The sequence below is a fragment of the Ziziphus jujuba genome, chromosome 8, assembly GCF_031755915.1.
Source record: "Ziziphus jujuba cultivar Dongzao chromosome 8, ASM3175591v1".
NCBI classification, from domain to species: domain Eukaryota; kingdom Viridiplantae; phylum Streptophyta; class Magnoliopsida; order Rosales; family Rhamnaceae; genus Ziziphus; species Ziziphus jujuba.
The window spans coordinates 28,465,242-28,481,205 of record NC_083386.1 but is presented as its reverse complement, the minus strand read 5'-3'; the positions used below and the strand labels follow the sequence as shown (position 1 = coordinate 28,481,205).

Genomic DNA, 15,964 nt, shown 5'->3' with positions numbered 1-15,964 from the left:
TTATTATTATTATTCCGAGGACGAGACATATGGGAGACAAAATACTGTTGCGCTGAACTTCCTCTATAAGCGCTTTATGGACTATGCCTTGTTTGGGCCTTTTTTGCTTTTTTGAAACCATTTGGGTCTCTTTGTGAAAAACTGAGTCCAAGCCTAATCACATGCTTTCGTAGGCCAATCCAAATAGAGAATCTTGAAGAAATGGCAAATACTATTTTTTTTAATTAATAATCTGCACAATCTTATGCATTCCAAGTGCTTCCAAAACGATGGAATTTCACTTCTTAACAACATTAAGGTTACCTTCAAATCTCCATAAGCTAGCTCACCTGGTTTTTAACAACATTCCCTAAGCCTATATAATAGTTTTTATTTATTTAGTTCTTCTAAGGATGTTTATGGTGATTGATGGTTATTAATTGGTACCATCGGTTTCAATTATTGAAGTTAGATCAACTGGTGCCCACTACTGATTTTTCTATAACTGTCCTAAACACTAAAAGTAATTTTGTACAAGTTAATTGCTATAAGTTACAAAGGATTAATGAACTATATATGAAAAATATCTTCCAAGCTATATATATATATATATATATTTTATTGTAGTAGCCATATTTTTCTAGTTCTAGCCCTGTTCAAAATTATAATATAGGTAGGTTTGGTTTGAAAATAGAATGTAGACAGAAACATATAACTAAAAGGTCACATGAAGAAAAGTTTTCCTACTTTTGAATCCCTAATATTTTCATTTGCAACGTACCCAAAAATACACATGTAAATTCTTCCCAAAACATTTTCATTCTTACGAGAAACCAAATAAAAAATAAAAAATAAAAAGTTTTAACTATAACCCAAATTTGGGATTTTAATACATCAAGTGGCCAATCAAATTAGGCCATTTTAACACAATATAGATGGAATAAATAAGAGTATTGAATTAATTCAATTATTATTAAGTTTAAAAGTCATTTAAATAGGCACAAAAAAATTTACAGAGAGAAACAGCCAGAGGCATAAAACATTAAAAAACTTTTGTACCGTTTTCTCCGCCGTCCCTAGAAAATAGGGTAAGGACGTACGTATAGGGACTTAATCGATAACAATGTCAGGTTTTGACGGCTCATTTAGAGTATTTAAATAATATTTATCCATTTTCACAAATATCCTTGAAAACAAAATTAATCATTTTATATATCCAGATGATAAAGATGACGAAAATGGTATATGTGAAATCATTTATACTAAGCATCGTAATTAATTCCATAATTTTAATGAGAATTAATTTCTTCAAACCTCGTTAATCGTCCTGTAACCTACTCATTAAATTTTCTCCTTGGAATGCTTGCATGCATGCACACATTCATGTTGATATATTTGACATGAATATATATATTATATGAGTCTCATGGAATGTATGGTATATGTTTTTCAATGTAATTTTTGATTATATGAGTCTCATGGAATGTATGGTATATGTTTTTCAATGTATTAAGCCGATATTCGTATACGTTAGAAACATTTAATGCAAAGTATAAAAGCAGACTTCATTCTTTTTGGGGATTATGGCAAGTAGTCACCAATTATATATATAGACATAGATGGCATTAATTAATTAAATTTTACTTTAAATTTGTAACCTCCTAATTGTGTATTCCAAATTTATACACTTCATTTTCTGCTCAATTTTCTTTGCAACAATTCTCTCTGAGGAAACTCTTACTCTTTTCTCCTTGTTCATCTTCTAGTATCTCTATCTTCTCTCTCTAATGGAGTCTAGCCTGCAACTTTGCGTTCCAAACTTGGAAAATCCACTTGATTTTGACTGGCTGTACAATGAAGAACCATATGAAAATTGGTAAGACATATATATATATATATACATGTATATGTACCATGCTCTACTGCTCTACTGCTTTTTTAACCCGTTTGGTTGATTAGAAAATTGAAGAAGAAAATAAAAGAAAACTGTCATTTTCTTTCTCTTGCTTGTCCCTGTTACTGTTCAAGAGATTAAGTTTGTTTAAAGCTTTTACTTTGACTAGTACTTTTCCCATTTGGTTTTGTCTTTCATTTTGTTGGTTTTATTTATTTTTTTTTTTTTTTCAGCTTTACGGGACTTCCACCACTGCCAGAGACTTTCTTTGATTTCAATTTTTCGCTTCCATTACCCTGCCATTACAATTCCAATCACATGCACAATAATATTCCCTGCATTGAGTTTCACAATTTTGAAGATTTTAGTACTAGTGGGTTTTTCTTGGACAATGTTGCTCATTCATCTCAATGTGAAGACGTTATGGTTGATGAAAAGCCTCAAACGAACATGATGAATTCTTTTACTCACCTTGAAAATCTTACACATGAAAAAAGAGGGTTACCAAGTTTGAACGATAACACAGAAGAAGAAAAGAGGAGCAATAATGGTGATGATCATAGGAAAAAATGTGCTGGACTAGAATTGAATGATATACAGAAGCATTTTGATGTCCCTATTACTAAAGCAGCTAAGGAATTGAAAGTGGGCTTGACTGTGCTTAAGAAGAGGTGCAGGGAACTTAACATCATGAGGTGGCCTCACAGAAAAATTAAGAGCTTGAAGTCTCTTATAAACTCTGTTAAGGTACTAAAACTGTTTCATTACTTTCTATGCCAAATTTTACTTCCATTGTTGGAGCAGAAGCTTAATTTAATAGAATATTATTGTTTCCACAGTATAATGTTGCTTAAGACTAATTACCATCTTTTAACTCATTTGGGTGTGGTTTTATGCTTTCGTGACCTTTATGTTCAATTCTTGGTTTGGCAATCGATGGAAAAAATGGAGTGGATTTCAGAGGATGTGGAGATGTTTCGTTTTGAATTTTTGTTAGGCATCATTTCTAAGTGGTTGTTTGGAAATTGGAATGCAGGAAATGGGTTTGGCTGATGAGATAATGATGCTGGAAGAGCACAAAAGGCTTCTAGAAGTGTTGCCAGACACGGAGTTGACTAAGAAAACCAAAAAGCTAAGGCAGGCTTGTTTCAAAGCTAATTACAAGAAGAGGAGGTCTCTGCAGCTTGCTCATGCTTGATTTTGTCAATTCTCTGACTGTCCATGTGAAAGAAATAGAAGGGATTGTTTCTTAGAGTTAGTCTTAGATCACACAGAAAATCTTTTGTCTAGTTTGCATATTAAGGATAGCGCATCTGTTTATATGCCGAAAATAGATGAGAAAAATGAAAAATATTACTCTGTTGATTTGTGAATGCAAAGAATCTCTATCACAGTGATTTTAGTTTTTCTATTTTTCACTCTTTCTACAGATTAACCAGTTAGTCCAAACTAGAAAGCACTGCTTAATGTCTTTATCACCAAATAAACTATTGAACTGCCTAATCGTTGAAAAATGGTTGAGCTCGGATTGGTCAATTGGGGGTTGGTATTGAAAATCTTCATCTTTATCAAGAATCTTTTTTCTAAATAATCTGATCTAAATCGCGTTCATATGTTAGAAAAACTGTTTTGAAAATCAAAATACTAGGTCAAAGAAACTCGCATTTAAAAGCTCAAGATACAGTAAGTGCTAGATTGAAGTTGTTGGCACACTGATTTTCGTAATATAATTTAGAATGCAAAAGCAGAGCTTATTATATAATTTATTGGAATAATTTTGTCGCTATACAAGATTGAATAATGGAAAGTAAAGCATCATTTATACATAAAGCTACAGCCCGATCAAGCCGATCGACCACCAGGGCAATAATGAAAATCATGAGCCCGTCTTTCTGAGTTTTTCTTGCCTGCGTCTCCACGGGACCACCTGCTTAAAGCTTTCATAAATGCTTGTCTGCAGTTTTACATGGCAAAAACTGATTATATATATATATATATATAGATGTATATAGTACATGTATGTATAGCACAAGATCAACAACTTCTAGAGGGTAGAGAAACTCAGAAGTAAAGAAAATAGGCTACCCATTTAATAATAAAAGATTAGATAATTAGAAGAAAAAAAAAACTCATTTTCTACCACTCATCTTCTGCAGAAGTTAAACAATTACTGTCAGCCAAATTAAGTGCTTATTACTGTTGCAGAATATGGTGTAATAATATAACCATGAAAATCTTTTTCTTTTCTTTTTGGGTAAAGTCCAAATTGGAAAATGCAGTACGCTGCTGGTTTGGATACATATTTTGTTTGTTGTCAAAATCCATGCATCAATTCGTCAATCTTTTCTGCTTCTTGTTTACTTTTTCCACAGAAAAGAGCATGTTATCTGGTACATTGTTGGTATATACTATTAAAAGTCTTTGATCTAGCAAATATTAGAAAATAATAGATACAGTATCATATTCAAAGTTAGGCTTAGAATAAACTTGAGATTTAATTCACAACATGGTTCATCTGCCATATAATTCACTAACTATAGATTCAACCCAACTTAACGAAAACTTTTTCTTCATGCCTTGAACAATATTCTTTACTATTCGTGCACCAAATCCAGAAGAACTTTAATTTCATAGTAGCAAAAAACAAAAACAAGAACCAAAATAGAAAAGAGAGAAGAAAAATGGATGGAAACTTAGAATTCATCAAAGTAAAATTTGCTTCTTTTTTCCACTTACCAATAAGTGTGACTTTGTATTAGAGAGACTCAACAAGCTTCCTCTCCTTCTAATTCTTGTGATCTTCACCTTTGCATTATCACAACCACCAACTCCACTGCCAATCACAGTTTTCTCAAAACCAGTACTACAAGAAGAAGAAATCTCAAAGCGTGGTGCAATAGCTTCTTTGGTCTTCCTGAAACTCCCCCATCTTCTAGATCCTAAATAACCAGCTCCATCTTTGGACACCCTTTTGCCCCAATTACTCTCTGATGTGTTCCTAAACGAAAAAGTGAAAGACAGAGAACGACCCACTTCAGGTCCATTACTATCCAAGGCAGTGGTTGGAAAAGGGAAATCGATAACCTTAGCCTCTTTTAGCAACCTCGGAGGAAGTTCCAAGGTTCTTGCACAACTGGGTTTTGATTCAATAGTGCTGCAGTGGTGCCTAGGCTTGCCTGGTGCTTCCTCCCATTGAAAAGGAATAGAGGCTCTGGTTCGGAGTGGTGGCGTAAGTGTCCCAGAAGGCTCTAATGGTTTGGTTGGAAGTGAGAACAGAGAGAGCTTGAAAGCTGTGCTTGGCTCTTTCACTGGCTCTGACTCAGACCCCATTTGGATAAACACTTTTCCTTTTCTCTACAGATATAAACAAATCGAAATAATTTTCTGATGATTCTGTGAGATGGGTTTTTGAGCATTTTATGGAGACAGAAATGGGTGTGTATATCTGATTTTCATGGGGAGAGAGAGAGAGAGAGAGAGAGATGGGTGGTGGTGAATGTGAATTGTGAGGGTCACAGAGAGCAACGCTCCTGGCGCTTCTTCTTCACGAGAAAACGCTCAGCTTCTATTATATTTTTTCATCATTTCCTTGCACATTGGTTTTCTTCATAAGAGTAGCAAAAAATTATTATTGGAGAATTGGGTCCCATACTAGAAAAAACTTTGATTGGATGATAACGACCAGCAACGGTTATTTGTCAAATAGTGCCTTGTTTGAAAAGTCATATAAAATTTCTTCAACACTATTCCTTTTGGTGTAGAGGTAATGGAAACGTGTAATGGAAACTTGTAGCAAGGTGTGAAGGATTTTTGTATGGGATAATTGGGTAGTTTTTGTAACATGACAATTGCCAAAATGGTGGGGCAAAAATATGAGTACAAAAGGCAACAAAAATGGATGATACAATTTTTTCTTTTATTATTTTTTTTCCCTCATTTTAGGGATGGAAGATTCCAATATAAATTTTATGTTTTAGAAATGGATTTTACCATTGGCATGTCCCGAAGAGGCATCAATGAACAGTTTTATGATTATATTTGTTGAAATCAATATGCAATAATGCAATACAGGTTATACTTTCATAAATGGATGCAATTTGATACTATACTTTAAAGAATCAATAGTACAAAAAAAGAACGTGCATGTCAAAGTTCTTTATGATATGAAAATCATGAAGGGAGTCAAAAGTTGCACAAAAGTACAAGCAATTCTTTTAAGCAAAAAAAAAAAACAAAAGTAGCAAGCAATTCTTGATTTTCTAAAGTACTGATTGCTAGAAAAGTTGCAAATAATACTGTTTTATTATATAAGAAAAAGAAACCATTATGCAAGTTGATCTTAATCCAGGTAAGAGCACTTCAAAAAACACAAACTAAAACAAACTTTTTCAAGCAATAATAATGAAGTTTGACGACAGATATACCAATTTTTTTATTTTTTATTTTTTTGATAGACTACTTCAAGACCAAAGTATTATTTCTAATTAAATTGATCAAAAGGTTGGTAGGGAGGGATTAGATGATAAACAAACAATTTCTAACGTTTACATCTCGAAACACAAAACTCGAAACCCCAAAAAAATCCCTCAATGGCAGTATAAGAATCACAATGGAAAATTAAGGGTTTCAATAGTTTAAAGGTGGAAGACAGGTTTAGGACCCAATCTCCGAACACAAGGCCAGTTGGTAGATAGGCAACTTCATTTCTCTGCTGACATTGTCCTAGAGTTTTGTATTTATTAGTCTCATTAATATTTTCTTTATCTTATTAAACCCTTTTCTTTCCATTAGTCTGGCAAATTAATTGTTAACATATAGCTAGATATGGGTCTGTAAAATCATTCATTAAGTGTGTTTGTAGCCTGGTTAAGATCATGTCCCATTAATGTGGTAGCTTTGATTTCCACCCTGTCTTAAATTCCATCTACCAAACATATAAGAACGTGGACTTCCTTTTCCCTCAGAAAAGAAAAAGAAAGAAAAATCCAAAAATTTCCAACCCGGAAATGCCTATTCAATATCTGGTCCATGAAAGCCCTTCACGTTTTATTTGTCATTCTTATTTGTTTTTATGTTAGTTTGTGGTTTTATGCTTTTAAAAAGGTGATGTCCATGGAATAAATAAAGGGAAAAAATAACAATAAAAAGGCAAGATGACTGAAAAGAACACCTGGCTATGCTTATAATGGACAACTTCATGTTTTTTGGAACATTTTAGGCACTTACATTCAAATGGAAGAAAGCGGAACTCATAAATTGAAGCTTCTTGTTTTTTTTTTTAGCTTAAAAATAATATGCCTCATGATGGTATTATAGACATCAGGCCATAATCCTGTACCACGTATCATTGCAACATGGAACCATCTAAAATAATAATGAGGCTTGCCAAGACACAAACCTCAACTCCCAAATTTGCAGATGTGAAGGCTGAACCACGCATCATTGGAGTATGGAACCATCTGAGACAATAACGAGGTTTGCCAAAACACGATCTCAACTCCCGAACTTGCAAATGTGAAGGCTGAACAACTTTCTTCCATTAAGCTACTACCATCGATGATAAATTGAAACTTCATTGTCAACACCTTTCATTTCCCTCTGTATGTATGTATATTACAGGGGATTTTGATATCATAGACCCCTAAATTTAACTTTTTTGACAAGTTAATCCCTAAATTATTTTTTCTGGAATAAATCAGTCCCTAAACTTTCAATTTAGTGTCATAGCTTTTTTTTTTTTTTTTAATGTTAAATAACACATGAATTACAAGTGAGATATTTTTTTAAGGGTTTTCTTGTCTTTTTACATGCTTATGGGATTGGGGATAAAACAAAATATATATATATATATATATATATATGTATATTTAATGTTGAACAAAGCCTTTTTTCTTGTTCATCTTCTTGGAGTACTTCATCTCGACCATGTTCATCTATTTTCTAGTTCATTTTTTTACCAACCACTTACCATATTCATTTCATCTATAATTTTATATAACAACGGCGATCAACTTCCCCAAGATGCACATGTTTGAATTTAGATAATAGATAATTATTAATCAATTAGGTTCTTCATCGGATCTCCGTTCCTTGTCAACCTTATTGGATGTGCATTTTCAAAGGAATTGGCTTAAGATAATTAAAGAATATGATTAAAATTTTGAAATCCCAAATAAGCCGTCTCCAATAATTTTGAACGTATTTGCTTTTTTTTTTTTTTTTTTTTTGCTGCTTGTATTTTTGATTGAATTTATATGGAGATTAAAATTCAGAAGGTACTAACATATGGTTGACTATTCTACATATGTCATTTTATAGAAGCAGCAGCACAGAAAATCTTAGAATGTTCACCATCTCGAAGTTATAAATGACAGCAACAGAACTACCTGTGATAGAAAATTGCTGTTTGAATAGGGAACACATGCTGCTGAAAACAACCAGAAAGGGAGCAGGACATGCAGGCTTATCTATTCATTTTAATTATCTTCACCTATCTGTATATAAAGCTTTTTTCTTTTCTTTTTTCCTTGGTCACCTGTTTGGGAAATGTACCTCTCCAATTTTCACCATGTACCATCTAGAAAACACAGGGAAACATGCATTTGAGAGTTCCTCATGTTCAATTTCTTTAGGGGGTTTATATCTTTGTGATTCCCAATCTTTTTGGCCATTCGCTATAGCCTTTGGTCCCAGTTTTCCACAAAAACAATGTCAAGGTTTTGCTATTTTTTCAGTTGCCAATTTTCCGAGTGACAATTGGGAAATTGAAAAGACAAACAAATTAATGTATAAGATAAAATTTTACATTTTTTTTTTTTTCCAGAATAGGGGATTTATCTTACCATGCTACAGCAGGGAGAATGACAAATTGATGGTGATTTTCATTTTACCCCTTGCAAGCAATTAATGTTGCTTGTTGACAAACTGTGAGATTGGGACCAGTGAGTACAGCACAAAAATTCTGAATCATTATTTTAACGTCTCCTGTAGTAGAGTAGATGGCAAATTGACATATAACCACTTTGAACTACTGCCAATAAAAGTATGTAAGACATTAATTTGATCTGTCTATCAGGTTGAATTTGGAGCAGACAAAGCTTTAGATGATGACTTGTAATTTGACAGTAATGTTTTGCTCTCCTATTTATGTGCATATATTGTCAGATACGTACGTAAATTTCAAGTGTAATATACATAATATCTCATAAGTCTTTTGTTATATTAAGATATCACTGATTTCTGATCGAAGCTTTTTTCTTTGTGCCTATTACTTTTATGCGTTCAGACAAATTCCATTGTGATTATCCATGGTCTATATATGATATGATTGAGTGTCATCCAAATGCCTTTGAGACATAGAGCATCCTAAGGATTTTTTTAAAATAAATATCATTTTTTGTATTATAAAGAAAATTTTTATGTTTAAAGAGTTAAATTTTAAATTATCCTCCAACAATATTTTTTATATCACATTTTTTATTTTTATTTTTTCAGTAAACATTTATTGTTATGTTTTTTTTCTTTTCTTTTTTTTTTGATTTTTTATCAAATCCCTCTTAATTATTTTGTTATTTCCCTTCATTTTTCTTCATAGATACAACCAAATTATTAAATATATCAACATAATAGTTTTGGAATTTAATAATCATTAAATGATAAAGAATATTTTTGGCTTTCCAAATTTGAAGAGTCAAACACACTAAAAAGTTAAAATACATAGTAGATTAAAAATATTTTTACATATTAGTTCTTCAAAATAAAAAGATAAAAAATCCCTTGAGGATGCTCTTATGCAAGTCTGAAAATTAGAAGGGCTTAAAAATTAAAAGGTAGCAAAAGGATGAGGAAAAACACATGAAAGCTGAAGGTTACCAGATATAGAAAAAATTAATCACCTATTATGGGAAACAATTTGCTAAAGTACCAATACATGAGGATATGCTTCTTGTTGAGTTATATGAGGAAAAACACATGAAATCCGAAAGTAACCAGATATAGAAAAAATTAATCACATACTATGGGAAACAATTTGCTAAAGTACCAATACATGAGGATATGCTTCTTGTTCAGTTATACATATTAAAGCCAATGAAACGAAGAAAATGATTTCTAGCTGTCTGAGAGAGAACAATAGTTGCCTAAAAATGGAAATGAAGAAGGGACAAAACAAATGAACCTGTCACTACTTACTCCTTTCAAAAGGAAAACATCCAACTTTCTGTCACGGTAACTTCATTTCTTGTTAACGGATTATTAGCTTGGATATGGGAAGGTAAAAAAACAAAAAAAGAAAAAAAAAGCAAGATATCATGGGATTATTACTGCGATTAGCAGAAATATACATATGCATATTAGCATTGAGATTGTTCGTGTATTTTTGCCTATACAATTTTAACTATAGAATCAGTAGAAGCTATATAATCACACCAAGAAATTGGAACTCTTATTGGAACTTATGTTATTCTGTTTATCACTACCTCCTCAAGCGTATCATTCCATCATAAGCCATGGTACCTTCAAGATCCCCAATAATTCTTGCTATACGAACTTCAAGACCTCTTTGTGTTTCCTGGAAAAGAGTTTTTATACTATCAGCAAAGCGATTCATGTCAAAGCCAGCAGACTTGTCTAGCTCTCCAACCAACCCAACAAATCCAGAAGTAATCTTGGATTGAACTTCAATCAGTTTCTGTCCAGTTGCAACTATATATCTTTGCAGCTGGAATGTTTCCTCAAGGAAGTGTTCCAGTGTTTTGGTTTTGTCCTTTGTTCTTGCTACATTAGAATCTCTTCGGTGCAGTTCTAAATCATTTTCATGCTGACAGTCAGGGATAACAAATTCATAATCAGATGAGAAAATTTTCAACTGGTAAAAGGATCATTGAAAGATGGCTATTGAAAAACGTTATAACTTAAAAAACATAATCCATTGCATTAAGAATCTAAGCTTACCATCCTTTTGCAGAGGTCATCGACTTTCCCTTGGAGGGACTGGTACCTGCCAACTTGTTTATTCAGCAAAGACATCAACAAAAGAAAAACTTTTATACCATTTTCTCCATCATCATTCCTTTCCATATCTTCCCCACTTTCTTGCTTTCCTGTCAACCTCTCAAGCATAAGAAGTTGCTGCTTGATCCTCTTGATCTTGTAGGAAACTCCAAGAGCATGGAGATCCATCCTCCATGGGGAACTATTTGTCTTATTTAAGGGCTGTTGGGAAGGTGAAGCTAACTTTTCTACATCATCTATTTCCACTGGACTTGCATTTCCTTTCTCAGTAGGGCCTTGATGGAGTACTTCCTTCTGTTCATCAAACTCTTTCTCAGGAGATTGTACTAATACATCTTTGGACTGGTTAAAAGATGGCATTCCCTCTTCATTCTCAGTGGCTTCCTCTTGAGACATTTCTATGAAAATTTTCTTTGTTTCTTGTTCTTCTTCCTCCCCTGGTAGTCTCTTTATAATCTTGACTTGTGGCCAAATAGATTCTTTGTCTGCTGCTGAATCATGTAGACTTGAATTTAAGTTGTTCTTCTGGCAATTTAGAGACCTTAACTGCGTTTCATACTGCTCCTTCAAGGAATTTAATTCTTCTTCGCGCTCCAATAACAAGGCTTCCATCTTCATGTTGTTATGTCTCATTTGTGACAATTCTTTGTTTAGTCCCTCAACATGGGCCTGCAGCCGCTTTGATTCTAGTTCCATGCTTAGCAGCCTCCACCGCAAAGCTTCTAATTTCTCATCTTTGAGTCTCAATTGTTCCGAAAAAGCTTCTATTTCTAAGTGATGCCTCTGTTCAAGTACAGTTGCATACTTCTCTGCTTCCGATCGAACCCAACCTTCCAACTGCTTAACATCAGCTGAAATATAAATAAAGGCAAGAGCATAAGACAAATGAAACAAAGTTAGAACGCAAATATGACAGTAACTTTCAAGCAATAGGTATTGAAGACTTCATAGGAAAAGATAGAAATCAAGAAACTAAGAAGAGCTTAAATTTAAATAATATAAATGTTTAAATTGAAAGGGTAATCAGGAGTTCATTCATACCTAGGTCCTCATTTATCTGAACTGTGTAGGTATACTCACTTTCGGCAGGCGAAGAAAAACCTTCAGGATCATTTCTAAAATCAAGATGCTCATATCCAAGAAGGGAATCACTTGGTTGATGAGATCTAGTTTTTCCCATGTGTGAAAAAGATGAACCTGTTGCATTAGAATTGGAGGCTTGTTTAGCCAACATACTTCTCAATGAATGCCTCTCCGGCCTAGACTGAGAGACTGCCTTCCACCTTTCTGTTTCCAGCTCAGCTTGCTTCCTCTTTGTCTTTGATAGCTTAACCTCCTTCAAAAGCATTTGTTTTTCTGCAGTATCCAGCTTGGATTTCCTAAGCATTGCGGACAAAATCTTGTCTTTCTGTTCCAAATCCTTATGCATCTTTACAATCTCCGAAGATAGCTTTTGGACCATCAGAACAGATTCTTCCTTTTGCATTAGGACTGAATCAAGATCCCTCTTTTTAGCTTCAGCTTGCCTGAGTGCTCGGCCCATTTCAGCTTCAAGCTGCCTTTGATTTGACACAAGCTCAATGAATGCAGTTTTGTGCTTCCAAATCTCAGAAGAATGCTCTTGAGATTCACGTTTTGCTGTTTCTCTCAATTCTTCTGCAACACCTTTAGCTTCTATTAGCTTTTCTTCTAATTCTTTCCTCTTCTGCTCTTCTTCCTCCAATGCCTTATCCTTAGACTGTACCAAAAGCTCCATTTCCTTCAACTTATCATTCAATTCAGAAATATCTTCATCTTTCTTTTTCTCAACAACTCTCAACTCATTCATCAGGGCTCCAATATGCATTCTAAGTTTTTTCCTTTCATTGAACCAGCTCTGCTCTTGTGCAGCAAAAATGCAAACCACCTTCTCATTTGCCTTTGCATCTTCACGTCTTATTCTCTTCAACTCTTCTCTCTCTTTTTCAGCATTGTCAAGCTTAACCAGAAGCTCGCGGTTTTTCCCATTAACTTCTTCTCTTTGAACCCTCCATACAAGCAATCCCAAGAGTTGGGCGCTTCCTTGAAGCATTTTCTTGCGCATGTAACACCATCTCTCATCTTCAGCATCAGGTTCTGACAAAAGCCGGAGAGCAAAGAATGCACAAGAAACGCCAAAATACAAAGGATATAAGCTATCACTCTTATCTTCAGACATGGTTAAGCATGGACTGGGGACCACCTTCTCGTCCATTACTCAGAACTAGCCTTCCTCTTTTTATTTTTTATTTTTGGCTAAGATAGAATAAATCAAATGAGGAATTAAAGGTCAGAACTCAGAAGAAACTGAAAAAAACCCATCATAAATTCTACGACAGAATCTCAGTAATCACATAAATGTAAATGAAAAGAGATGGGAAAGAAAGAATTGGAAAAAAAATAACCCACTAAAATCAAATGAAAGGCAAAAAATCTTTAGCCAATGCAGAATTAAAATACCCATAAAATCCTTTACACAGATACTGAGAAAAAAAATAAAAAAAAAAATAAACACATATAGCTACACAAACACCATTGACACTCGAAGTTTCATACTCACATTAAAGAACTTACAGGGTGAACTGGGTATAAGATATTTTCAACTCAAACCAGACAAAGGGTCTTTTGTGGGGGAGAAAATTGTAGCTTAAAAACAGCAGCTTTTTTCCGATGGAGATCCTAAAAGCATTATTGAACAGACCAAACTGCATAAAAAATTTCTCCTTCATACAAAAAAATGTGATGGAGGAGGAACTTTTCCCATTGCCAAAATGCAAATGGCAAAAGCATGGGAGTTTACACGTGCTTGAGACTGCAAAATCGGTTAAAAAGGGTTGTACTTTAACAGGATAGAAGGTAAAAAAAAATAATAATAATAAGAAAAATTAAAAATAAGAAAATAAGCTTGTTTCCTGGTTTTCAGTGAAAGACTGACCCTAGGAATCCCCACTTGCTATTCTTTTACTCCCCCCACCAAACTTTTCTCCCCCTTTTCCTCTTCAGCACCTGTCATCACTGCAATAGGAAGCAGAAACTCTAGATTCCTGGTTGTTTGTCACCATTAACTGATATTTAATAAAAATAAAAAATAAAAATAAAAATAAAAAAGACAATGCATCACTATAAAACAGTTTAAAGAATATTAACGTTTATTTCCAGAGTGGCTTTACCTGTATAAAATACTATATTAAAAAAAGGAAAAAAAAAAAAGTTACAAAATATAAAGTATCTCAAACTATGAATTAGATATTATGCAAATGTTGATTACACCTCCTACGAATCCCTGGTAGATCAATCATTATCTTGGGTAGTATCAATATATCCAGAATGAAAACCAAATAAACAAAACAACTCAAAGTTTGGACCACATTATCATAATTTATTTTATTGAACCATAAAATTTACCTGTAAATAGTTTGGGGGAAAAAAAAAAAAAAAAGTTTCCAACCATGGCAAGCAATTTTAATTGACTGCATTTAAAATACCCTCCATAGAACTCTCAGTTTCTTCACCAAAACCAGAAATTTCATGCACATAGACATATACATATATCCATATATATAATATCATATATTAGTAGAAATAGAAATACATGTACCTGTGGAAGTTCCAAGTAGGCTACAACAAACAGGGGAAGAGCATATTGTGGGGATGATAAGAGGAGGCAGACAACACCATCAATGTCAGTTCACAATCATGATGATGCAACAACCTAAGAAAAACCTGGTCTTCATGGGTCCAGATAAAAGATTATTTTGCTTCTCTTCAAGTTGCTTCCTTGGCTGAGAACTGTAAAGCAGGAACTTGTTCAACAAAGGCTTTACATAAACCCATCCTAATAAAAAGGAAAAGCTTAGTTTGAAAATGTATTATTTCCAAAAGAATTAGGCCAACTACACTGTTTATCATCATTAAACCTTCAAGATCTGCCTTTGGAATCTGAACTTGGGTGATGACGCTGGATTCATTTCATTAATATATTTGGTTTTATTTATTTATTATTTTTATTATTTTCTGAAAATGAGGATGCGAAAAACAAGAAAGAAATACTAAATATTCTAGAGTCACAGTCAGGTTTGGACATCAATGGTCACAGCCCATGTTCTCTCACAGAAGGATTTGGAATTAATAGTGATGTATCATTTGGGTCCCACAAGAAAAAAAAGAGAGAAAAATAATATCTCCTTATGTTGACATTATGCTTCTCAAGCTTCATGAAGATTAGTAAAATTTTCAAGACTTTTCAATAGCTATCTATCTTTACTTTCCATCAAACAAATAAAATAAACTAAAATAGCTATCTTCAATTTATTGTCCTGTCTCTTTGCATGGAAATGGATTCTGCAAGAAGATTCTATGCACAACAACTAGCAACACCAATAAAAGTCTCCCGTTTCTATCTCATAATTGTAATTTTACCCTTGTTTTTTAGGCACTTTTTTTCTTTTTTTTCTTTTCTAAGCACACGCTCAGTGAGTTTCTTATCAATCATTTCACCCAATATTGTTTAGCTACTACTCAAATAATTGAATGGTAATTCTATTTCCACAACCGAAAGGAAAATTATTTCGTGCAAACTTTGATTTGAAATGATTGACCAAATTTAAAACATGTGGAATCATTGAAAAAAGAGAATATGAAAAATAAAAATAATTAAAAAAAGCTTGGTTGATATTGAATGACAACTTACGTCAAACCAAACTTGGTGTCTAATATACCCCACGGTATGAAATATGGAATTAATCAAATTGCAGAAATTGGAATAAAAACCAAACCCTTTATTTGCTCCATAAATTTTCCAAACATGAAAAAATGGAGGAAAGAAAAAACTGAGAAAACATATAATACGTAGTTGTATGTCATGGAGTTGTCAAATCCATTTCTATATTTAGTTGAGACATAAATGTCTCGTCCTTTTTTTTTCTTTTTCTTTCTTTTTTTTTTTCTTTTTTGGTGGCTTCAAGACTATTTATTTATATTATTTGGAAATTTTTTATTTACTTTTGGGCTTTTTATTTTTTGATGCTGACAAAGATTGGGCCGGGGAGTTTATGAGGGGAA

General features: G+C 33.3%; 3 protein-coding genes across 14 annotated transcripts; 1 reads left to right on the top strand and 2 right to left on the bottom strand.

Moving 5' to 3' along the window:
- The first annotated feature begins 1,678 nt into the window (after positions 1 to 1,678).
- Positions 1,679 to 3,340, top strand: LOC107403437 (protein RKD4). Its single transcript, XM_048470631.2, has 3 exons — positions 1,679 to 1,855; positions 2,107 to 2,620; positions 2,910 to 3,340. The coding sequence occupies exons 1-3, from the start codon at positions 1,767 to 1,769 to the stop codon at positions 3,069 to 3,071; spliced, it is 765 nt and encodes a 254-aa protein (XP_048326588.2). The 5' UTR covers positions 1,679 to 1,766; the 3' UTR covers positions 3,072 to 3,340.
- A 249-nt stretch (positions 3,341 to 3,589) lies between these two features.
- Positions 3,590 to 5,462, bottom strand: LOC107403444 (uncharacterized protein At4g00950). The gene is made up of 2 exons (XM_016010332.4): positions 4,610 to 5,462; positions 3,590 to 3,827 (listed from the first exon to the last, which is right to left on the bottom strand). Exons 1-2 carry the CDS (start codon positions 5,201 to 5,203, stop codon positions 3,750 to 3,752), a joined length of 672 nt encoding a protein of 223 aa, XP_015865818.1. The 5' UTR covers positions 5,204 to 5,462; the 3' UTR covers positions 3,590 to 3,749.
- Positions 5,463 to 10,162: 4,700 nt separating this feature from the next.
- Positions 10,163 to 14,942, bottom strand: LOC107414764 (uncharacterized). Of its 12 annotated transcripts, none has more exons than XM_025072160.3 (6): positions 14,821 to 14,942; positions 14,502 to 14,692; positions 13,839 to 13,918; positions 11,927 to 13,715; positions 10,826 to 11,736; positions 10,163 to 10,691 (listed from the first exon to the last, which is right to left on the bottom strand). In XM_025072160.3, exons 4-6 carry the CDS (start codon positions 13,116 to 13,118, stop codon positions 10,347 to 10,349), a joined length of 2,448 nt encoding a protein of 815 aa, XP_024927928.2. In that variant the 5' UTR covers positions 13,119 to 13,715; positions 13,839 to 13,918; positions 14,502 to 14,692; positions 14,821 to 14,942; the 3' UTR covers positions 10,163 to 10,346. The 12 variants fall into 12 exon arrangements, with proteins under 12 accessions (XP_024927928.2, XP_024927927.2, XP_024927925.2 ...); XM_025072159.3 differs by having other exon boundaries at positions 14,801 to 14,917; XM_025072157.3 differs by having other exon boundaries at positions 11,927 to 13,159; positions 13,464 to 13,715; positions 14,502 to 14,898.
- Positions 14,943 to 15,964: the final 1,022 nt, after the last annotated feature.